The sequence below is a fragment of the Calypte anna genome, chromosome 2 (assembly GCF_003957555.1).
Source record: "Calypte anna isolate BGI_N300 chromosome 2, bCalAnn1_v1.p, whole genome shotgun sequence".
Lineage (NCBI taxonomy): Eukaryota > Metazoa > Chordata > Aves > Apodiformes > Trochilidae > Calypte > Calypte anna.
This window is the reverse complement of record NC_044245.1, coordinates 70,090,501-70,115,703: the sequence shown is the minus strand read 5'-3', so window position 1 is coordinate 70,115,703 and position 25,203 is coordinate 70,090,501. Positions and strand designations below refer to the sequence as shown.

The following is a 25,203-nucleotide window of genomic DNA, read 5'->3' as shown; positions in this document are numbered from 1 at the left end:
GGGACTGAGCTGCTGGAGAGCAGGGAAGGGGAAAGGGACCTGAGGGTGCTGGTGGATGGAAGGATGACCATGATCCAGCAATGTGTCCTTGTGGCCAAGAAGGCCAATGGCATCCTGGGGTGCATTAGAAGGGGGGTGGTTAGTGAGTCAACAGAGGTTCTCCTCCACCTCTACTCTGCCCTGGTGGGGCCACATCTGGAATATTGTGTCCAGTTCTGGGCCCATCAGTTCCAGAAGGACTGGGAACTGCTTGAGAGAGTCCAGCACAGAGCAATCAAGATGATGAAGGGAGTGGAACATCTCCCTTACAAGGAAAGGCTGAGGGATCTGGGGCTCTTCAGTATGGAGAAGAGGAGAATGAGGGGTGACCTCGTTAATGTTTATGAATACATAAAGGGAGAGAGACAGGAGGATGGTGCCAGGCTTTTCTCAGTTATGCCCAATGATAGGACAAGAGGCAATGGATATAAACTTGATCATAGGAGGTTCCATATAAACATGAGGAGAAATTTTTTTATTGTGAGGGTGGCAGAGCATTGAAACAGGCTGCCCAGGGAGGTTGTGGAGTCATCTTCTCTGGAGACATTCAAAGCCCACCTGGACACATTCCTGTGTGACCTCCTGTAAGTGACCCTGCTCTGGCAGTGGAGGTTGGACTCAATGATCTTTTGAGGTCCCTTCCAACCCCTAACTTTCTGTGATTCTGTGAAACTGGCCTACAGCTGTGTCTACTAAAATGACAGCACTGTAGACAGAGGTATAAGACATCAGGTAGCTACTGCAATGCTGACAGTACTCACTGCAATACCCTGCAATGATTCAGTGAACCCCGTAGACAAGGGCTGAGATGGGGATAACCCTCCATAGCAGAGACTCGCTGGACCCACGGAGAACAGACGTGGCAGATTCCCAAGCCTACACAGTCTTTGCTGTGGCAGCAGGTCTCCACCAGCTCAGAGTTCCTTTTTGCCTTGGCTGTATGATACAACTATCAGCAACAGGCACATGCCCACCTTCCAGTGTGCAAGCCTGTGGGTACAGTCTGTAACAAATGTGAAATATCTTCTGTGACTGACACCAGCTACGCTAGCAACAGACCCAGCAAGACCACTGGACCTCCACCTAGTGGAAAAATTACCCCCTCTCCAGTGCTCAGATGCCCTCAAGAGGCACTCTGAAGATGCATGGATGATGCATGCAGGCCCATGACACAATATTTTTCTAGCACTCAAGTAGCAGATGGAGGTTTGTGACTGCTTTCTTCCAGCCAAACTTCCTGCCGAGGGATGACTCGTTTCCAGAGCCTTAAAACAAACGTGACCACAACCAAATGCCAGATGGCTGGAAAGAATATTGGAGCAGCCCCCATGACAAACACCTAGCCTTGGCTGTCAGCATCACCTACCATATGTATCAGCTCCCAGATAGGCAGGCTTGGCTGTAAGTTGGGAGTATGACACAGGGCTATTACATAGCACAATTTTTAGTGATGCCATCATACAATAGCAGAGAAAGAAGGAAGTTTTTTCTTTCACTCACCTCTTTCACTGTGCAAAGGGATCTGCTTCAAAAGTCCATTTATTGATGGTATGGATGGAAAAAGTTGCTTAAAAGGCAGGACACCTACCTCTGTGCAGGCCTCCTGCTGAGCAGAAGGTAAAATTTTTGCTTCAGGAGATACAATTTTTGTTTCAATTCTTGCAATAGATGACTTCAGGAAGTGAAGAAGCATTGAGGTATAGTCAACTACTGTAGTTTGTGCTACTGAACCAGCTGTGGGCTAGTGGTAGGGAAGCTGATGCTTGTTGTTGAAAGGGCTACAAAGCTACAAACCTCACTCAATGTATTTATATTTACTGGGTTCCCAGGAGCATCCACAACAGTAGAGCCTCTAAGCATCCTGTCTCTTTGCTCTCACTTGTAATCAGCATAGAACCAAGGAACCCATGTCTGGGTTTGATTCACGCTGCAGACATTACCCAACCTGATGTTTGTAATCAGGAACAGAACACAAGTGGAAATGAAAACAAGGAAAGAAAGAAAAAAAAGTCTCCATGTAGCCTCACTATGCAAAACACCAACTCAAGCTGCAGCTTCATACTGATCTAACTGGGCTACCACTGAAACAATCAGCCCTAAAATTCCTGTCAGCTCCATCAGGTGTTGGACAAGGGAATCTGTTTGAATGCTATCTTACAATTCTTTAATCAGATTCCTTTTGATTTGGACCAATTACCTGAGCTGGCATACTGCCCAGGCTCACCCAAGCAGAGGAGGCAGCAGGAGAGCACAATCACCAGCAGCAGTTCACACCGAGGTTAGCTGAAATCTATTGTCTTACAAGCAACAGCCTCACGGTATACCAGTCTTAACCTGCCTCGTGAGCATATTCTCACAGGCACATTGACACAGTTTGCAGAAAGGGAAGCCAGTTCCAGAGATATTCAAATGCATACACCACATCAGCAACGTTCAAATCAGTGATCTGCCCAGACTGATTTCATTTATGCTTTAAAATGAGATATGCTTATGCAAGGCATGAAATGAAGCTAGGGCTTTGCAGACTGCTGAAGAGCGTGAGCATGTGTGAGACAAACACCCAGCAGACAAATTATAACAACTACAAAAAAAGAAAAATAAAAAAAAAATCCCAAAAGACAGTTGGTGATTTCTTTCAAAAAAACTTTTGTTGGTGTTTTTATTTTGAAGAAATATGTACACTGGGAGAGTAAAGCTGAGGCTTTTTCAGCCCCATTAATGCCAAAATGTCAATCTCTAGATGCGAATTTCAGTCGCTGGACAGCATTTAACCTGTATCAGCAGAGTGCTCTAATTGCCAGATAGGATTTCGGCACTCTAGTGCATTAACTTATATTTACATTCCAGAGGTGGATGCTGGTTCCAAAGAAGCCTGAAGATGGGAACAAGGCAGGAAGATTTAGCACTTTATCACATGGAGTGGTGCTTAGTCCTTTTGGGAAGTTCAAGTTTCTTTGTAGTTAGCAGCTGGGCCAGTCCATTCATCAGCATCATAAATATGGTCAGCGACATCACCAGCACATAGTGGCTAATGCTGCAAGGAGGAGATAGATACAAGAAGTAAGAGAAAAATGTAAATTTGCAGACTAAAAAAACCCTGACAAATAAACTTCTGGATATCTTTTTTCTTCAACTAGGACTAATTATTGGCCCAGTATGTCATTTTATATATGCTGCTCCCGGATTATAGCAGCACTATCATGTAAAATCCTAACTCTGTGACACAATAAAATGGTGGGCACAAGAGAAAACACAACCAAGCATGTACCAAGTAAGTAACAGATAGTGAGTGTATTTTTCATTCAAGTGGGTAATTTAGCATATGTGACTGAAACTACCTCAAAACTCCCATTTGTTGAATACTGATAATGCAGAATCTAGGGAGAACTTGCCATGAGGTAGATACTCCTTGGTAGTAAGACAACTCATATTTATGTCAGCTGAAGTGCAATTTTCTAGAGAACACACTATTCCAGTGATCAGCAGCTTTAAGGAAAAAAAGCTCACTACTTTTTCACATCAAATGGCAGAATCTTCTGTCATGGTAACACATGGTTTCAAAGAGATTAAACAAATGAGTTCAAGAGAGGCTAACAAACACAATATGAAGATGTAGCTTCTGGGTTGGGAAGTTCTGAAGTCACTATTGATGAAAACAATAATGAGCAGAGAGTTTATTTTCCACTTGCTCAAATTCTGGTTCCTGATGCTCACTAGTGTTACAGATGAGCTATTTAGTGTCAGGACTACAATATGACCTAGGATATTCAGCATCCTGTGTTTAATGTGAGAATCAAGCTGCTATTAATTTAAACTATTAGCTACCAAGAAAACCAGGGACGGACTTCAGGCTAGATCTGTAGGTGAAGCAGCTGTGTCCATCACATCTGCAACCACTGTCCATCCAATGCAACCATCTGTTTTTCTCCTGGGACTACTGAAGACACTGGCAGTTTAACATGAAAGGTTTTCATACCTCCTGATGCACCCACCCATCTCCACTATTTCAAAGCAGATGGCTCTTCAGGATGAGTAGGATAACTTCAGACTCAGTGAAGCCACAAAAAAGGATTGCAAAGAGCACTTGCAGGTTTAATGACCTGGAATTTCTGCCAGAGGACTCGTTCAGTTTAAGAGTTTAGCCACAGAAGAGCAGTAAAGCTCATAATGCCGATGCTATCAATCCTCATGACCCCAAGACTGACAACCCTGGCCCTAGCCTCACACAATTTAGCTCTGTGAAGTGGAGAAGCACCAGCTCTCTAACAAAGCTGAGCCACTGTGACAGAAAAACAACTAATCCAAAAAGTTCACTGATGACTGGGAGCTCTTCCACAGCCAGGATTCCAGTAAACAAACAAGATGTGCTCTGGCCAAAGTGGATGAACATTGAAAGGGCTTTCACTCGTACTACAGATTTTTTCTGTCTCTGTAGTGTGAGACTTCTGACCAATACCTTGCTCAAAAACACAGGTTTTTAAGAAATCATTTTAAAAACCCCACCAGCACAAACAGGCTCAGACCTCAACAATCATAATCCATCCCAAGAGCCTGCACCTTGCATCCCTGTGAACTTCCACCTCTACACAGTACAGTTTAAGGTATTCACTACAAGAGCCATACCCCTGCTCTGTTTGTGGGGAACGTGCAAGCTGACACAGGGAGAGCAAGAAGTCAGGCACAAAGCAAACCTTTACCTGATCAACATACTTTGGACTTTGTAGTTCACAGAACATTCACAATAACTAAGATAACACAACTCCTTCAAGAGGTGCCCTTGGAAGTCCCCCTGGGTGTGTTACAGGATCAGTTTCAGTTTTGCATGGGAAAGAACATCTTGTCAACTGAGTTAAACCCTCCTTATATTTATCATCACGGTGTGACATGCCCTTAGGAACTGTGCAATACCACCTGGTACAGAAGTTGGTGTTGCTCTTAAGTAAACAGCCAGCCTTGTAAATAGTTGGCTCATGCATTACACTCAACTTTTCAACACTTCAACTTTCCTTCTCACCTGGCATCAGAATTTGTAGTTTTTCATGTAAGGACCAACACCATTTTCCTTCTTACTTTCAAAGAGAAACCTCAAAATCAGAAGCCAAATGAAGACCTCACTTTTATTCCTACAGACACCCTGAGACAGCTAGCAGAGGACTGTCAACTTGCTGCCATCAGCATGGCTCTTACACATACACTGGAGTTCCTGTTCACCCCAAAAGGAGCTTTTCCAGATGTGGATGCTCATCAATTATTTTGGGGGGCATAGATAAGCGCTTTCTCAAAGGGAAAAACTTCACAAACTCTGTTTAGCTACCTGCCAGTCAAGGGACGGGGTCTTCCTTTCTTTTGTAAAAAAGAGTGCTGCACACACCTCTCCCTTGCTATGATGTGAAAGACTGAACAGTTATGCTGCTTTATTAAAATACCAGATGTTCAGAGCAAAAAAAAATATACATATATTATACTATAGAGCATATTGAAAAATCATTTCAGTCCACTTGTCACATAATTGCAAACAGTCGGCACCTCTAGGGCTACCAGAAAATGGTTCTGCAGGCAGCTCTGCTTGCTAAATTAGTTCTCAGGCTGGGATAATGCTGTAGTTAAACAAAGCAAGACTCTTACAGGTATATACCACAAAAGCAGTAATAAAATCTTGATCCCTATACAGCCCAGAACTGCCCCTGTGACAGCATCTGTAGTTACAGTGACCTGGGTAATTCTTAAGACCATCTTCCTCCATCAGAAAGACCATCTTCCTCCATCAGAAGTCAAACCTGAGCTAATAAGGGAAAGGAGCAACATCCCAGGCTTCAGACAAGTTAGATCCATGTGGAGGAAGAGACATTAAATGGGTACAAGAGAACAGCATAGTGTGGAACAGTGGGGCAATGCTTATAAAGGATGATATGGGCAGGGACAGGTAATGATGGAGGCAGCTGTTGTAGAGGATCATGGATGATCTAAAGTAAGGCAATGGAAAGGTGAGTGCACTATGTATGGATCAAGGCCAACAAGCAAAGCTGGTGTTAGGAAAATTTTGTATCAGGAAGGAAGACACCTGTTTCAGTAGCAAGGAACCTAAAGAAGAACATGAAGTACAACCAGCTCCTGGCTTCGATCGTGTAAATGTACATCGGTGGGAACTACTAAACAAAGTAGTATAACAAGAAGAATCCAAGATCAGTAAAAAATTGGGGGTGGGGGAGAGGGAAGAGCAGGGGGAAAATCAATCTTGCTTTAAAACATGGCTTTTTTCCCAAGACACATTTATTCCTGAGATGGCAGACATGTTTAGAAGCTGGAAAGGCAGGAAGATGGAGTAAGTTAACTATAGCAATTTAAAAACTAGCAATAAAACCAGTAAAACAAAAACAACTTGTGAAAGGACTTGGAACACCACTCTCCAAAGAGTCCAAGGACTTTTTGTCTCTACACAACATACTACTTTGAACTGAGGGATTATTCCAAAGCACATGCTAAGATCCCAGATTTAGATTCTGAATTTTAAGTCTACTTCATTTCCAGCCAGGATCCCACTTCCTCTCTCCTCTATTGAACACAAAACAAAGAACATCACTCCTAGCTCTCCTTGTTTTCTAGCACAGTTTTCTCCTGTGTTCTAGCACAGAAATTGCTGGTAAACGTGATTTTCCTCCTAGTTACATGACTTTTGGTTTAATATCCAGACCTAGAAGCCCCAGCAGAACAAACCTGAAGCCTTTTATCCTAAAACCTGAAAAACAGTCTCCTGTGCTTTATCTATGTCCCCTGAACTTTGAAACTGCAGAAGAGCTAAGATTGTATCTCTTTATCTTCCAGTAAATGTTATAAAAAGAGGGAGCAGCACAATATGTGTTTGTAAAAAAATATATTTTACTGTCATATAAAAAAGCTTTGGGGTTTATCTTAACTATCTGAATATACAGCTATTTACAAACTGCATATACTTTATAGCTACACAGTAGGCTTTAAAGGCTGTATCTTTGTCTATAGAGATCTACAGATAGATAAACATACCTTTTAAGCCATAGAGAAATTGTTTTAATGACAAAGAAGCTGAAAAGCTAGCTATTCTATTTTTCTGTTATTAAAAAAAATTAAATGTCAGAACAAACTTCTCATGATCTCTCTTTATCAGAAATATTAGGAAAACAACACTTATGTAATGTAATGATGAAATTGTATGATGCAATGAAAAGTACTGATGTATTCTTCTAGGGCATTTGATGCAATTTATGGTGACCTCAAGATATACAGGTAGAGAGAGTAAGGCTAGAGACCTCAGAAGCTCATGTAAGCCACTGCATTCACTACAAGATTATCCTATTATTATATCAAAACAATGAAAAGCACCCTGAAAAACAACTTCACATTGATTTTTGGCATGCCCTCTAAGTAAAGGGGCTTTAAAACTTTCTAGGAAGCTATAAATATTTATGGTAATCAATAATTTACTGAGAGGAGGTAATCAATGGTGCATTGATGATTTGCTGAATGTGGTAGCACAGGACTGCGTTGGATCTGTTGTTACTCAGCATTTCATTAATGATCTGGAAGAATGGGAAAATCAGAAATCTCTTCACATTCACAGACAATACTGAAGTGGCATACTGAATTCACCAAGGAGAAGAAAGACATGACATTATTACAGCAGATATGAGGCATGGCAACATGACATGTAATGTGGTTAAAGCATGGTAGAAAGAGAGATAAAATTACATCCTGAGCTGCATCAAAAGAAGTATGGCCAGCAGGTCAAGGGAGGTGATTCTTCCCCTATACTCAGCTCATGTGAGCTCCCACCTGAAGTACTGTGTCCAGTTTTGAAGCCCCTGACCTAAAAGCACATGGGACCTGTTGGAGGGAGCCCAGAGGAGGGCCAAAAAGATGATCAGAGGGCTGGAGCACCTCCGCTATGAAGACAGACTGAGAGAGCTGGGGTTGTTCAGCTTGGAGAAGGCTCCAGGGAGGCATTTATAGCAGCATTCCTGAACCTGAAGGAAGCCTGCAGGAAAGATGAGGAGGGACTTTTGCACGGGCGTGTAAGTGATAGAATCACAGAATCAGCCGGGTTGGAAGGGACCTCTGAGATCATCAAGTCCAACCCTTGATCCACTACTGTCGCGGTTACCAGCCCATGGCACTGAGTGCCACATCCAGTCTCTTTTTAAATATCTCCAGGGATGGAGAATCCACTACTTCCCTGGGCAGCCCATTCCAATGCCTGATCACCCTCTCTGTAAAGAAATTCTTTCCAATATCCAACCTAAACCTGCCCTGGCACAACTTGATACCATGCCCTCTTGTCTTGCTGAGAGTTGCCTGGGAAAAGAGACCAACCCCCACCTGGCTACAAGAGGGAGTGTTTTTAAGCTGACAGAGGGTACATTTAGATTACATACTAGGAAGAAATTGTTTTATGGGGTGGTGAGACACTGACACAGGCTGCCCAGGGAATGCTGTGGATGCCCTCTCCCTGGAAGTGCTCAAGGCCAGGTAGAATGGGGCTTGGAACAACCCAGTTGTAGGTGTCCCTGCCACCCATGACAGAAGGGTTGAAACTCAACAATCTTTAGGTCCCCTCCAACCCAAACCATTATATGATTCTCTGAAAAGGCAGGAGTCAGAGGTGAAATTAAAAGAAAAAAGAAGGAAATATGTCAGTTAACAAACACTACATCCAGCCAGTGAGAGATCCAGTAGGAAATAAAACATCACCATAAATAAAAGCAGTGAAGGTGGTCTTTTTATCACAAGGGATTGAAAACTAGCTCTCACACATGAAAATTTTGAGGACTTGTATTTGAAAACCCAAGTATTGCCTAATGATGGTTTCCTCCTGAACTTGAACATTCTTAGTAAAACTCAGGACATACAGACTTTTGAAGAGTGATAATAAGAAAATTGATAAAAAATTATCACCACACAAAAAAAGAAAGAAAGAAAAAAAGACATATACTTAAGCAGCTTTGCAAATATAGCACAAATACTACTGCACTCTGACTAGAGAAATGGATCTTCAATGGGTAATTAAATTGCTGCTTTTTCCATGTGTGATTTCAGTGAAGTGGTAACTAGTAATATAAAACAAATCTGATATTTGCATGCGCACACACACACACACACACACACTTCTTATCAATGCTACAAAAAAAAAGTTTAAAAAAAATTAGGAAAACAAACCGAACAAAACCAAAAAAACCCAACCAACCAAAAAACTCTACAAAACCAAATCAAACCAAATGAAAAAATAATAGTTTCCTTAACTAATTCAGCTTTCTCAGGAAAATTTTGGCAAAGCCTAAAATGTCAACTGAAATGGGATATTTTCAGACCTTGCTGTCAACACAATAACAGACAACATTGCAATGGGAATGCCACAGAGCTGTTACTGCAGTTGAGGAGAGGAAAAAGCCACATTATTATCTCTCTCCCACTGGATTCTGGAATTGTCCAGAACCCCATGAAGCTCATCTTCCCTTTCAGTAACTAACAACAACAAAAAAAATCTTCTCTGTTGCCCACTTAATTTTGCCAAGCTTGTACAAGGTAAAAGAAGGACCACTTCACTTCTGTACCTATGATTTCACCTCTTTTCTTATGCAACCTAGCATTTTTATCCTATGTGCAAACACACACATACATACACGACATAAAGAGACTATAATAAAATGATGTAGGTGGCAAAGTGAAGTAATGACAAATTTAAGGCTGCCTGAGCACTATGCATTACCATGTTAAATATTAATCACACGTTATTCTTTTGAAGGGACATTTTCAGTGCTTCCCTCAGTGCTCAAACAGGCACACGTAAAGGCAGAACTACAGATGTGCATAATGAGCTCCCCTAAACTCTTTGGGAAAAGGCAAATTTCCAGTTGAAATGGCTCCAACAATCTGTGCTGTAAATCTCTGTGGTATGAAGACTGCGTATCAGGGAGGAAGTTTTTAGGTACTTGTAAGAATTTATACTTCTGTTTGCTAGTTCCCAATTAAAAAGTTTCCTGCCCAGCACAACAGAGCTTTTCTGAGTTCTTTAATATCCTTATTAATCTGCATAGGAATTTCAACCAAAGAATGAGGCCAGCTGATTTACCATAAACTGGCCACAGCAAGTAAGTGTGATGCTAAAGCACTGTTTGATCTAACTGTTTTTCTCATCCCATTAGGAACCTTCACAAGGTAGCTACAAGCAGGAATTTGTACAGGGAGTATATATGTGTGCAGATGTGTAGACACATGCATGAGCTGGAGGGAATGTTTGGGCTCAGCAAAGCACAGAGTAAATGTAGATTAAACAGAATATTAACAATAGGTCACTATTCAACTTCTGTTTAAATAACAGTGTTAACTGACCAGATTGGCTGGATCATTAACAACGTATTTCCCTACTAAGCTTAATAAAGCATATTATCTATTTTCTCAACAGAGGGAAGGTAAATCTGAAATGTGTATTCCTTGCATTTGTTGTTTCTGAACTATTCACAAATAAGAGTTCTGTAAACCTAATGATGTATGCTGAGGAGCAGCAAGTTCTTGTATCTTAGATGTGATTTCTATGTTCAAATGCTCCAGATTTACCCTTCCTAAACTAGGAGGAGGATAAATACTTGGATCTTGGTAGCCACCAACATACTTGTACAAGGTTCATTAACTCACAGGGGACTGTATATGGAAGCTTAACTAGACTCAAGACAATTAATGATCTTGAGAAATTATTATTTTAACAGTGACTACAGCTAATTAAAATGCACAACAATAATTATTTTATGTGTGTAATTATTGATCTTTAGAAATCATACACATCCTACTAAATTTATTTCTTGCCATGCTAGATTTGTTACTTATATACCTGTTGCTCTGGAACAGCTATTCCACATTTTAGCTTTGGATACATATACACATGCATATATGTGTGTACTTATGTTGTAAGTAGGAAGAACACTGTGGAGCATTTGACTAAGGAAAGTAATTGAAAAAAATTACAAGAATTCTGAGTGGATAGATATTAATACTAATTTATGGGCCTTTTAAAAATGCAATGGAGGTTAAAAATATAATACTGTACCTCGTTCCAATATCCAGCCAGCTTCCATAATCTTTCACCAGGAAGAAAAAATGCTAGGAAATAAAATAACTTTGATTACTAAACATCAAAATTGCATAATTTGAAATGCAGAATTAAAACCCCTGTTTTCAGGCTGGTTACTCTAAGTTTGTAATTCTTCAAGTAGAACAAGGCAAAACCTTTCCATGAATGCTCATTTGGACCAAATGAAAGACCAGTGTATGAGCCATAAACAGATTTAACATGGTATCAAACACAACCAGCTAAAGATGAACTAAGTTATGTCAGGCTGGGCTTGTATGAAACAGATTATCAGCATGTAATTTTTAAAGTAAGAAAACCCAAGCCATGTTATTACTTGAAGTAATGGGATCCCAAATAACACCCAGTACTAAAGAGAAGGCTGCATATTGCCTTCATGGAATTCTACAAATTGCCTGGGGCAACTCTTGCAGTTCCCCACTTATAAAATGTGAATAATGTTGGAAGAAGACAGCAGTTGTCTACTAATGAATCTCTTAAATTCTAGCTGGTGGCTTCATTGATTGGAGACTACAAACCAGTTCTGTTTGGGTTTTGAGTTTTGCTTTTTTTTTTTAATTTTTTGTGGTTTGCTTTTATTTCTTTGTTTTTTTGTTGGGTTTTTGTTTTTATTTTGTTTGTGTGTTGGGTTTTTTTATTGCCCGTTTTCTCAATCCTTGATACACACACAGCTCCTGCATTTCAAACCTCTTCAGTGGTATTTTTTATTTTTTGTTTTTATACACCAAGTACATATTTTCTAATTCTTAAAATGGTTAAACCAAAATAGGAGGGTATGTGAGATATAAAACTTGGATACATTGGGGCTTGTTGAACACTAGTACATGCCTACACTCTTCTTTTGGTTGAGTTACACTAATTTTATTAATTAAATGCTATACGTGCAGTTTACTGGTATTTTAATCCTTTTCCTGTGGTAATTATAAAAAAATCAGATAAATCACATAGATTTATTTGGAACCACACAAAACTGTACCTTCCCCTTTTGTCCTTGTACAGACAAATTAGTCATGATTTGTTTTTTTACCCTCTGTTTTTCCTGTGAGGTGAGATTCACAGATCACACTGTACGAGGGAGTCACATCAGGAATGCTTACTCCAAAGGGACAAAAGTAACCCAGTGTGTGCAAAGTGAGAACACCAGCTCTGCTTGCTGCTTTGGAAAGATTTCTGTTTACCTTGTGATACCCAGAAACACCACTTGCTAGGTTGAAGACAGCTTGTGGCCACAATGAAAACATATTTTTAATCTCTAAAATTTATACTGGAATATTGTTCAGCTTTCAGTTGTTTTAGTTATCTTGGTTTTGATTGCTACACAAGATTTCTGAAGAGAGGATTTCCTAGTGGGTTATTACTAAGGCATAGAGTGTCTTTCTGGATGCTGCTGATCTCCTGGAATCTGAAAAATCTAACATTTCTTCTTTTCCTCTCTTTTTGAAGAGAAGATGGTGGAGTGAGTAATAGGTTCCTGAAAAATTAACTAAACCCTGCACACAGCTAAACCCAATATTTTTATTTAAATTCTTCCTAAGAATTTGATTGGAAAACACATGAAAAACTCAGAATGATAACTTAATACTTTTTTGTCTCTTATTATTATGAGAATATTGCTTCTTCAGAAGCATTAATTACATGAAATTCAAAGAGTGGTGACTGGAGGAGATTTATCTCTAAATTAAGCTAGGATTTCAATCCAATTCACTGCCCTAGTTACAAAAACTTTGAAGTCTGAAACAAATTCAGATGTCTCAAGGCAGAGTTAGAAGAGCCCTCTGCTTCTTGATCTCTATTGAGAGAATGTGCAACAACAACTTACCAAAGCCATAATGTCTGAAATCACAAGAACAATGAGAAAAAGGCTGCAAAGAGAAAAAAAAAAAAAAAGAGAGAACCAGACCATCAACCTTTATTCATGGCTACAGATGTCACAAAGTTTAATATCTTCACGTGGGTTTTAATAAAATATGACTTCCCATGCTGGCCTTTCAACCAGTCAGATATGTTGAAACATATCAGAGAACAGTTAAAATAGATGGCTAGAACATCCAGCATTGCTAATCCCACCCGGCTTGACAAAGATCTTTCATGCTAACAGTTTCACTTTTATAACAGAGAAATATAACACGAGTCATTTCCTGAAGAACAAGACCATCTTTCAAACAGCCGACCCCTGGTGAAGGGAACTCACGTGCTGGTTAGACCAAAAAAAGGTGATTTTGATATTTCACGATAGACTCAGGAGAAAGCAAAGCTCTTTGGCACACACAGACAGACACAAGAGCCCACCAGTCCTATCCTGACAACCACCCTGGCAGGTAGGGGGTGACTAAAGGAGATGCTCACCCCTCTTCCAGATCTCTGGGTGCCTGTAGGCTACTCTGGGAATGCCCCGTGTTTTGGTGGCATGCTCCCAAAGCCATGGGCCTCTCTGTCAGGTGGCAGATTACTTCTGGAAAAGTAGGCTGCAGCCAGTAAAAAGAACAAGAAGGGAGTATGCAGAGCTACTTTTTTCCCCATTAACCTAATCTTCTTTTCATTAAACTATGTAAATCCTAAATTACATGAAATCAATTGCTACGACTGGTTAAAACTAGTTTGTAAGTTAATGACACTAAAGCAATGCTGCAAACAGCCAACCCATTAACAGAGAAATCTCTAAGTAGAACACAGTTAATTTATCAGTACCATAAATTCATGAAGCCATTTTGGGAAATCCTGCAGCATTCCACAAGAATGTATTGGGGGGATACCCATACCAATGCCTCCCAATGAAGAAGCTTCTGATACTGCCCATGTCAGCTGTGCTTCATTAGTAAATACAGCTGCAACAAACTGACTCACTAGATGTACTAAAAGGCTTCTATCCATTCATCTATAGCTCAGATAGAATGTTTCAATCTTGTAGTGCATAGGAGGAACTCAACTAGAGGACCATTTTCAGAGGGAAGCCTTAGAAACATATTCTAACAGAACATTCCCCCCAAAACAGGAAAAAAAAAAAATCTTTAATCTGTAAATGGAAAGCTTAGGAGCAATTTGTCCCAATCACAAAAATCTATTTTTGTGTCCTTCTGAACTGCAGCAGGAAGCCTTTCACTACAGTATGACAACACTCATTTCAGAGCCTGTTTATACATTACAAAGCCAAGCTTGTCCCCTGTGATGGCTTAGTTTATCTAGCAGGGGCAGCAAGAGCAATGAAGAGTGCAGCACAGACTTTGGGATGCACTGACAATCAGAGCACCACCTCTCCAGGGAGCCTGGGCTCATCCTGCAGCTCCTGCCTTGCTTCTCCTTGCTCCTCTTGAGCACAGTGAAATGAAGCTGGCACAAACACCACTCCGGTTACAACCACAGCCTCATAAAGCAGCAAAGACATACTCATATCCCCTGGATAAGAAGCTGGTGCCATTTCCCCTCTCACACAGTCAGATGCACATTCCATAAAAGCTTGCAATATCACTGGTGCTGCCCAGGCAAGAGTTCACACATAAGGAAGTGCTGACCTTTGTGATATCTAAACCCTAGCAACACAACCCCCTAGGTCTTCTGAGAAACCCTGATTCCTCACTGCAGCCCTGCTTTTGTATAAAATTTTAGTGAGGAGGATGACTGCCCTTCCTTCAGGTCCACAGGCAGGCCAAGACAGCTAAGGCAGAGAAGGTAAAAGGGATGGGAATCTTCCTCTCCAACAAGAAGTCAGATTTCAGGCTGCCGTGTCCCTTGTTAGTACCAGGTGGCATTGTGTAAGTAAACAGGCAGAATGAAAACACAAAACACACAGAAAAGCAGAGTGCATCACACTAAGCAGAGTGTATCACACTTTCTCCTGCTCAGCTCAGAGTCCTTGTGATCCCTCTGAAGGACTTCAAGCCAACCCCATACAAACTCAAACCCATGTGGCTAACAAGGACCTCCTCCATCCCAGCCCCATTCCTAGTCCCACCTGATGAGCAGAGGATTCAGCCAAGTGCACTGGGTGTGCTGAAAGGGGTAGGGAAGGGTAACACTTGCAAAAACAAAAAAGTTAAGACAGTGAAAAGAGTGAGGGCAGTCCAAGTCCCAGATGCAGCACTTCTGTGAGGCTGGCTGCCCCATCTGTAATCTCTCTGAAAAGTCTTCAGAGACAGAGAAAAGACTGGCAGCCATCTAATCCTACTGCAAACAAAAAAAATAAACACTGAACAGCACTGAAATGCAATGAAAGGGCATATAGCCTTTCTTTTTTAAAAAAAATTGCTATTTCTGGTGAGGTCAGTGCTACAAAACTGTAAATTAGTTCCATTATAAATGTGTTATTTAAAAATATTGGACAATAGGCAGAGGTGCAATATAAAACAAAAGTAAGATTTTAAATCCTGCTCATTTTTCTACATTATGAGTAAAATTGGTCCTTCTGTGTACTGTCAACAAAGAATATTAAATATTTGGTTGCTTCAGACAGGGCCAACACTTCCATTTATATTCATTTATCACCACGAAAAGAACTCGTGACCTTGCAAAAATCACTGAAAAATCCAAACCATAGTAACAATGTGATCTACTTTTTTTTTTTTTAAATAAAACAATACAGACTGAGAGTTGACAGTTCTGAATTCCTTCATAATAGATTTGAAACCCTTAATAATGCAGAAATACAGCACTTACTGTACCTCTTAGAAGACAGTTGTGTTGTGACTTGCACAGCTTCAAAAGCACATGATACCAGAACAAATGGGATCACAACCTGTTTAAAACACAAGCTGCATTATCCTTTACAGACATATTTATAAAACAACCTGGTAGGTTGTGGAAACATTTTCCTGGTTTGAAATATCATAGAATGTGCATGTTACAAAAACAAAATATTGGCAAGAAAGGGTAGAACTCATTTTGGAGGAAGAATGCTTAGGAAATGAATTTTAAAAACCCCATTCTTTATTATAGCTGAACTGCAATGAAATAAGCCATGAGGAAATATGGAAAACTATAATTAAAGCACATTAATGATCCTCACTTAATTTATCCATTTTAGCACCAGTGATAAATATTTCAACAAGTCCAGAAGACAGAACCATTCAGTCCAATATCTCATGTGACAGGCTGCACAGTTCCAAGCGTAATCTCATCTCAACCACAAAAATATTTCAATAGAGAATATATTCAGTAGGGCATGGATGACATTGCCCCTCCAAAGCCAAGCCAAGCAAATGCGAACAGTTCAGTAATTAAAAAAAAGCAAACAGGAGCAAACAAGTTAGAAATATGAATGTTGCCTTCAGATCTTTCCAGAGTACTTGTAATTCATAAGTTAGCAGTGCAAATGCATTGCTAAAACCTGTTCTTTTGCATGCAGGAGGTTTGCATTATTGACCTATGTCCTACATTATAACATGCAGCATACCTGTAATTTAAGTCTGCTTTCTCTGGAACAAGAAGCAGCAGAAAAGCAGAGGCAGGAAACACTGCCTATTGTAGCAATAACCCATAAATTCTCTATCTCACTTCCTGTTTGCCTCTTTACCCCTCTAGCAGATTCTTTACATAAGTATTAGAAAAGAGCTTTCACATCATGCCCACAAACAAAAAGTGCAATCCAATCTTTTACAGACCAATTAAAAATATGAAAAAATAGTATTAATGGTAAAATGACAACCTCATCAGAATAGTATTGTAGTGTAATGCAGACAGGGCTGATAAAGTTACATATCCTCAGTGTTTCTGTAGATATTGTACTATAGGGAAAGCTTATAATTTTATACATAGTTTAATGCTTTTCAACAATTTAAATTACCATTTTAATGCAATAAACTGATCTAATGAAGTTAAATTGTACTTCCATGCACTTTATTTCTCTCTTTTGGGAAACTGGAGGATCCATCTCTTGTTTCCACTCATCTATTGAAAGCTTCACACATGGTAAAAGGTTAATGAAGCTCAAATACATATATAATTTTTGTAAACTGCAAAGTAACAACCCTGTACTTGACACATATTAAGCAGTTCTTTTGAGAAAATTTCACTAAGGTAGATCACTAACCTTTAGCAAAAGCAAGCCTCCCATCATGAAGGGACTGAACACAGTCAAGAAACAATAGACAGAAGCAGGATCAAAACTAGAGAAACATGAAAAAGACATTACAACATATCCTTGAAATGGCATTTACCATTAAAAAAACCTGAGCATTGTGTTACTCCTGCAATTCAGGAGTATATAAATTTTTAAACAAGGCTTTCAACTTTCTTTTCTCTTGCTCAAATATTAAATTAGCTATGACAACCTACCCTACTTTTCTCTCTCTACAGTTTTTGTTTGCTCAAGTATTTTGAGGTGCGATGCTGTTGCTAAGCAGCTGAGCTCTCTCTGCTCATGATGCCAACAACTTCCAGTGGAAATTGAGGCAACTTTGTAGCCAAGAAGCTCAGGCTCTCCGGGAATATGGTATAGAGAGCAGAAACAAAACAAATTGTTACCATTATATTCCACTGACTATTGCTTTAATTCTGCTGCCCTGATTTTGCTAATCAAATTTATATTTAGTACATTAACTTTCAGTTAGTTTTAATAATAAAAAAAATTTTTTTTATACCCTCTATCTCAATGAATAAAATTTACCTGTTAACAGAAGCTATGTTTCCAGTGCCAAAAAAGGCTGTCACTATGAAAAAAACCTAGATGTATTTAAGGAAAACACACCACAGAAACAACTGCAGTAAAACAAAACCAGCATTTTCCCCTTTTCATTGCAATTTACTTTCAAAATCCTACCAGGAAACTACAAGGAGCTGGCCCACTATTCCAGATTTACACTGCATTAAGAAATCCAAAGTCCTGTCTAGCTCTACCCAAGATTTCACACATGACAATCTTCATTTTGAAAGATAGGAACTTTCTTGGTAATATTTTAGAGCCTCTCTTGAGTCCTCTGCCAGAAAGCTGAAGTTTTATTTTTTCTGGGCTCCTGCCTAGCAAGATAGGATCACCCCTGGACCACAACCCACAAACACACACGCTTTTGCAGAAAATAATAAAATATGCATGTGTACTGCACGCCAAAAGAGATGGCTTTATTGAAGAACTGACTGTGGAAAAGGTAGTTGGCTACGAAACAAGACGAAAGGTTCATTTGTTATCCCTCTCATGGGTCTGTTGTCCAAAGGTTATGCTGAATCTATCCATTGCAACATTGGATTCACAGTTTTTAGTTTACTTGAGGGAGAGAGGATGATACTGGCAATATCTGTATAGTTGGAATTCTTAAAAATAAAACTTACCTTCCTCATCTGGGTACAACACTTGCTCTTATGAACATATGAAAAGTATTTTTCTACCTCCTGAGTCCAGAGAGGCCCTTTATAGCTGACATCCCTTCAGTCAGAGGATGGGTTGCAACAGCTTTTTCACACCAGGCAGAGCATCAGTGATGATGGCTGCTGCTGCCAGAGCTCTCTCTGGTCTTTCCACTCCCATTAGAGTTTGTGCACTGATCATTTAAGTCTCTGCATAAAGAATTTCCTACCAACTGTTCAGCAGAATTGTTGGGATTGTGCACGCAATATTTCATTAGGATTAGGCCAACATAGCTGAAGAAATTATGCTTCCCAAAGAGCACCACATTATTTCAGGCTTAGGAATGTAGCAGTCTAACAGCATAGCACAGTTCTGCCATTTAAGATTTATAAGAACAACAGTTCTGCAGTAGGACAGAAAAAAAAGCCAGTAGCACATAGGTCCAATAAAAATACCAAGCATAAGTAATCTGAATCTTCTTCTGGAAGATGAGGGTATAAGGTCCCTAGGCACACGCTGGCTTTTGGGCCCTACACAGGAACCTTGAGGAAATCTTAAGATACACAGCTCATGGGGTTGTAGCTACAATGTGACTGCTCTAGTAGGAAAGGTGCCTCTTCCAATACCACTATTTCTAAACTTTAAATGGTACCTAAACTTAAATGTCAAATCTTCTGAGACGGTATTATCATATCCAGTCTCTGCAAAGGAGACCTGTAAATTATTTTTTTCAGTAGCTGAACAGAACACAGCCAAGTGTTTTAAACTAAGATGAGACTAAAGGAGTGCTACATTTAAGTCTTAGATTATAGTAGTGTACTATGATGGAGGTTAAAAAAATGCAATTGGATTGTTTGATTTTTGATTTGACCAATATTTAGTGTCTGCCAAACAGCAGTGGCTTTACCAGAAGTTAGCCTATTTTTTAACTAAAATAGTAAAATATCAAACTATCAAGTATACTCTTAAAGCAAATAAAAACGTTCAGCACCTGGCAAATTGTTTTGTCCCTTTCCTTAGTACTTGGAATTGCCTTCTTAATGAGGTGTCCATCACAATTCTTCTCCTGCAGGTTCCCAATGTCTAACAGCACTGTCCTAAATTCCAATAGCATAGACTCTGTGACTGTGATCCACTGTCTCTGATCTGGTTACTCTACGAACTATAAAGCCCGTTTTTGAAGGAACCAGTGTTGAGACAACCCCTCCCCTAGTGCCTGCTATGATAACCCACATGCACTAGAAACCTGTATCTTCTAGAATGGCTCATCATTTCTCTCCCTCTTGCACACTCACCACCCTTGTTGCCAAATACCTCTCATTTAACTGCAGTTCCAAAATGGAAAAGAAAACTGATGGTATCAAGTCTGTACTGTATTAAAACAAAGTAAAAAAAAAAACAAAAAAAACAAAAACCAGCTGTAGTTTCATTTACAAATGCAAAATAACTGCTATGCTGGTGAACAAACAATTCTTCCTCCCAAGCCCATATCACTTCTAACATCAGAAACCATGCATAATAAAAATAATTCCTGGCCAGATTCTAGGAACATATTTCACTAAGTCTGCTGGAACTTTCCCTCTCATCTCACCTACATAGCCACAGCCAATGCCTGCCCCCTAACATTTTCCTCCTAACACAGTGCCATATGTGAAAATGGTAACCTTGATGCCACCTTTTCCAACTGATTTGTGAAGCTTGAATGAGTTTCCTCCAGCCAAAATGTAATAAAAACAAACTGAAAACAGGACTCCTTGGAAGAATCACAGAACCACAGAATGGCTTAGGTTGGAGTACCATATAGATGATCATCTACTCCAACCTCTCCACCATGGGCAGGGATGCCTCTCATTTAGACAAGGTTACTCAAGACCTCATCTAACCTGGCCTTGAACACTTCCAGGGAGAGGTCATCCACAGCTTCACTGAGCAATCTGTTCTTCAAATATCCAGTCTGAACCTATCCTCCTTCAGTTTAAAACCATTTTCCCTTGTCCTGTCACTGGACACTCATGTGAAAAGTCTCTCTCCAGCATTCCTATAGGTTCCTTGCAGGTACTGGAAGGCAGATATAAGGTACCCCTGGAGTCTTCTTTAGGCTGAACAATCCCAGCCCCCTCAGCCTCTCCTTGTAGCAGAGGTGCTTGCTCCTCTGAATCATCTTTGTGGCCCTCCTCTGGACTCATTCTAACAGATCTCTGTGTTTCTTATGGTGGGGACAGCAGAACTGGATGCAGTAATTGAGGTGGGTTTACCTCAACTGTAATGGTCTTATGAGACCAAACTTTTTAAAGTGACCAGTGATCCAGATTCTAAAACAGTGCAGTTTGTACTGATTTTTTTACTACTTTATCAAATAACGTAACATACAAGACCATTGTCTTTTGAGCAACATGAGTTAAATCACCTTCACCAGCTTCTGTTTCCAGTGACCTACCAGGCTACAGATTTTACTGCTTGGCCTTTTGACACAAACCCAACTTTCCTGTGGAACACAGCAACCAGCAAAAGGATATAAAGAAGAAAGACCTGCGGATGTCATCTAGGTGGAGCTGTCGAAACTGAGTTATATCTGTAGCATTGGTGAAGCTGAAAACAGCTAGCTGGAAAGACAGCAAAAGAAATCAATACCAGACATCAACTGATGTACTTCAACAGGAGCAATATTTTATACTGAAATGAATGAGAAATAAACCTCCTTTCCTATCAGTTGTTATTAGAGTAGTACCATGATGAGGACTGCAAACCTTTCCTGTATTTTCATTACACTTTAATGAATCTGCCAGAAAGATTACACAAGTGAGATGATCAAATGAACACTGGAGCTTCCACTGTTATCTTCACTAAAAATGAACTTCTGTGTATGAGACTTATCATCATCTTTTTTCATCATAAATATTCCTCCTACACCCACGCACTTCCACTGCTTACATGAGCATGTGGATAAAGACCCACAGAAATACAACACTGTAGTTATCCTCAGCTGACTTATGAGAGAGAATACTAAAATATTCTCCAATTCCTTCACTCAGTTCTCAGTACAATATCACTTGACTTGAAGTGAAATTATCTTTATGGAGTTTACGAGGTCAATGAACTCCTTTTTCACTGGGGAAAAGAAAAAATTCAAGTAATAGAAATTCAACACTGACAACATTTTAATTAAAAATAATGTCATGGCATCTGAGAACAGAGCTGGATTCTCTAGTACAAGATTTACTTTGTGGCATATATTAGCAGGCATTCTAGAGATTATTTTTCTAAACGAAAAATGGAAAGCAACGGTAAGCATTATTGTTCTTTTAACTTGAAACCAAAAGCAAAATGACAGAGGGAATACCAACAGAAAACTTAATTTCACCTTACCTATATTTTCATTTGCATATGATTATTGAAGTATTCATCACTGTTTATTGCTGCTTTAAAAGAATTTAATTTAGAAAAAGAAACAGAACATCAAATCATCATGAGACAGGTGAACACCTCAAATGCCTTGTTACAAGATGCAAAAGGTAGAGTTGGGTACTAGAGATGACTCTGCTGTGCTAGAAGCCCCTGGCTACAATTGTGGTCTCATGATAACTGTATATTTTTACATTCAGATCCATTCCCTGTATTGTAAGATGCTATAAAATATAAGCAGCATAAATAAAAAGCAACTCCCATTTTCATTTCTGATATCAGCTTCAAACTGTTAAAGCCTGTTCTCTCTCAGGTTTTAAAACTAACTTGCAGGAGATGACAGTATGTGGTCAGGTCTGCCTGGGTTTAGATTTCACCTCGTGGCACTTCTCCCTAATTATGATCTGCAAAATAAGGTAAGATGTGTAATGCACTTCTCTTAAAAGTGACTCTGGCCACTCCTATAGATTCTTACCCAGCTGACCTGGACCAAGGATGGCACATTCGGGAGAGGTTGGGGAGAGCTGTGCTGCACACCTGGCTATGACCAACCAGATAACTCTGCAACTTGCACTTGGTATCTGAAGAAATCAATGGCATAGCCATAGTTTGTTAAACTCTTGACCTAAAGCAGCATGGGCTTTGAAAACTGACAACATACTGAATGTGAAAGTGAAAGAAGTTGCATTGATTACAAAACTCCCTTCTACAGGCAAATTCAAGGAGGTAGTAGCCCCAAGTTAGTCTCTGGCTCCTCGTCTGTCTAATTAGAAAGAAAACTTGGCTCTTGAAGAAAGAGGGGGAAGACAAAATAAAACTAAGATTTCTGATATTTCCTGTGGGTCATATCAGAAAAAAAATTATTTCTCTTCAGCCTCTCACTTGTGACCCTGCCATCAGTATTAAAAAAAAACAAACACCACAAAACGAAAACAACCTAGTGACACTGTGCTTATTCTAAAGAGTTATTGCACCTTATGCTGAATTAGCACTACACTTGATGAACAGAGCTCTGTGTAGAACACACCACTAAGTCAAAATGATTTCCTAGAAATGGCTCTGATGTGGAATATCTTTAATAACATAAAACATAAATCTGTCTTACAAGGTCACATTCGTATTTCATAAAACAGCTGATACCAGCTTCCCAAACTCAAATGCAAAGTGTTGCTCTATGAAAACCTCTTGGAATATTTATTGTATCTTCAAGGAAAAAAAAATTAAAAAGATAAAGCTGATAATTAACCCAATAGAGCTATTTGGAGCTGTTACCTTTGGTTTGAGTGAAAGACCATAGTGCTGCAGTGCTTCTTGCTCCATATTTATCCACACAAACAACAAACCAGACAGCACCAGTGGAAACAGAGCTTCATACCTTAAGAGTAACATAATTATCATAGTAAGTGCAGTCACTAACAACTATTTAACATCAAATACTGACATGTTTCTTTTCTACTTAATTCACACAAATGATATACCAAAGAACTAGTGTCATTCGCCCCTTCCTTCCTGATTTCTGAAAAGTACCCACAATTGGTTGGTTGAAGTTTAAAGCCAGTAATCAAATGGTAAAAGTAGGAGAAAGAGAGGATGATTCAGCTTTGTCATTTTCTGTACCTATTTTCTCACTTCATAGCTGACATAACATTGTATGAGTGCCCTTTGTGACATTATTAATTTTAACAAAACAAGAATAATACTAAAAAGAAACAGGAAATAAAGAATCACATTTTGCACCCATTTTTCTGCAAAATGGAAAATTTTGTAATGAGAGTTACTTGGAACTGAGGTGTTAGTGTCCAACCTAGACAGACACTAAATGTTGTTTCTCTTTACGACCTGATCATACAAACTCAGTTTAGTTCCAAGGAGAGAGGCACATGTATAATAGAAAGAGCATTAACAAAATACCCCAGTCCACTGCAATAGCAGTGTGAAGTCACACTCTAGCCAAGGCAGCTCAGCTGTTCTACCTATACCCCCAATCTCAGAGGATTATTTCTGGCTGCTACAGAACTCAAACGTAGCAACTATGAGTATACTTATGTCAGGGATTAAAACCCCCAGCTAACTTAGCGAAGCAGATTGTCAGTGGATAATACCAGTTTCTCTCTGCACTCTCAGTTGCACTTCATGGTGTCACTCTAGGGTTTTTTTTGTTTTCTTTCAGGATTAAATCATAATATTGACACTAACCATGCCACTAATACTGACAAGACCATTGGTTTTCCCCTTTTTATTTTGTTCCTCCGTGGAAACACACTTATTGGTCTAAAAATAAGGAAATCTTTGCAGTTAATCTTGTTATTGTTTCTGCTGTGCCTCCCCACTAGTGTTGCTACAAAGCAGTCTCAAACTGGAAGAAAAAACTTTGGATAGAGACTTCTACTTTAATTATCAGAATGACAAGCAGTGAAACATGAAGATGACAACGGCTGGGCTGTCAATGTACCTGCAATCCTCACAATGGTCTACAGTTGCCTATAAACTGAATGTCTTCAGTGACGCCTGGCTGCAGGCAACCATGCTCTTCAGCTGGCTTCAATACTTGCACACGACTGCACCCGGACAGGTGCTGTAATTGCCTGGGCAAAGCACTGGGTTATCATTATATGGTACAACAGAGCACTGAGGAGAGAATATACTGGATTCTCCTGGCACCAGGTGCCTTGGGTTTGCTATACTTGGTCAGGTTTTTTTCTTAAAAAAAAAAAAAAATCCAAAAATTTACTGGTGTGTTTGAACAGTGTAGGAAGATATCAGAAAGCTGTCAATGCTTAAGTGGCCTGGTGCAGGGCCAAAATACAAAGAACAGTGTTATCAGCCCCAGCAAGAGCAACATTCATGCTCTATCCAGTAGTCCAGACAGGGCTGTTGGTTGAGTGTAAAAGTATACAAGTGGACAGAAGTAAGATTAGGACCAAAACATTAATGGAGAAGTGAAATGAAAGGGAGGCAGGAGATTTTTAAAAAAAATAAAATGTTTCCTATAAAATAAGAAGCAAGCTAGGCAGCTATTGCAAAATGTCTGCTGCAAGATATTTTATTCTACTTGATTTTCCAGTGTAATTAAATCCAGAGGATAAGTGGGAGTGGAGGTGGAAAGAATGGTTCTTGTACTCCCCATTAATTATAATCTTAAGAGCTACTGAGTTGGCTGACACAGTGCTTTCTTCATTTATAAACTCTGAGGAGTTGTCTTCTATCCAAAAAGAAGCAAGTGTACTCATTACGGGGCTTAGCAGCCCTTTCAAAAAACTACTTCCATGAAAATATCTTTGAATAAAATTTGAATAAATTTTAGGACTGCTTTCTGTTGCATTTAAGCCACAACTAGACACCAGTGCTGAGCAGCTGGAAGAGAAGTTGCTTCCTT

At 39.6% G+C, this 25,203-nt stretch overlaps 1 protein-coding gene across 1 annotated transcript in view; it reads right to left on the bottom strand.

The window, feature by feature from the left end:
- Positions 1 to 2,700: 2,700 nt before the first annotated feature.
- PIGN (phosphatidylinositol glycan anchor biosynthesis class N) overlaps positions 2,701 to 25,203 on the bottom strand; it is an 88,513-nt gene continuing 66,010 nt past the window's right edge. Inside the window, exons 22-29 of the mRNA XM_008492607.2 lie at positions 23,100 to 23,202; positions 20,942 to 21,028; positions 17,751 to 17,806; positions 17,175 to 17,250; positions 15,808 to 15,881; positions 12,972 to 13,014; positions 11,111 to 11,163; positions 2,701 to 3,073 (exon numbers count right to left, since the gene is read on the bottom strand). Coding sequence (XP_008490829.2) covers positions 2,950 to 3,073; positions 11,111 to 11,163; positions 12,972 to 13,014; positions 15,808 to 15,881; positions 17,175 to 17,250; positions 17,751 to 17,806; positions 20,942 to 21,028; positions 23,100 to 23,202 — 616 coding nt within the window. The 3' untranslated portion in view covers positions 2,701 to 2,949. The remainder of the gene's footprint in view (positions 3,074 to 11,110; positions 11,164 to 12,971; positions 13,015 to 15,807; positions 15,882 to 17,174; positions 17,251 to 17,750; positions 17,807 to 20,941; positions 21,029 to 23,099; positions 23,203 to 25,203) is intronic.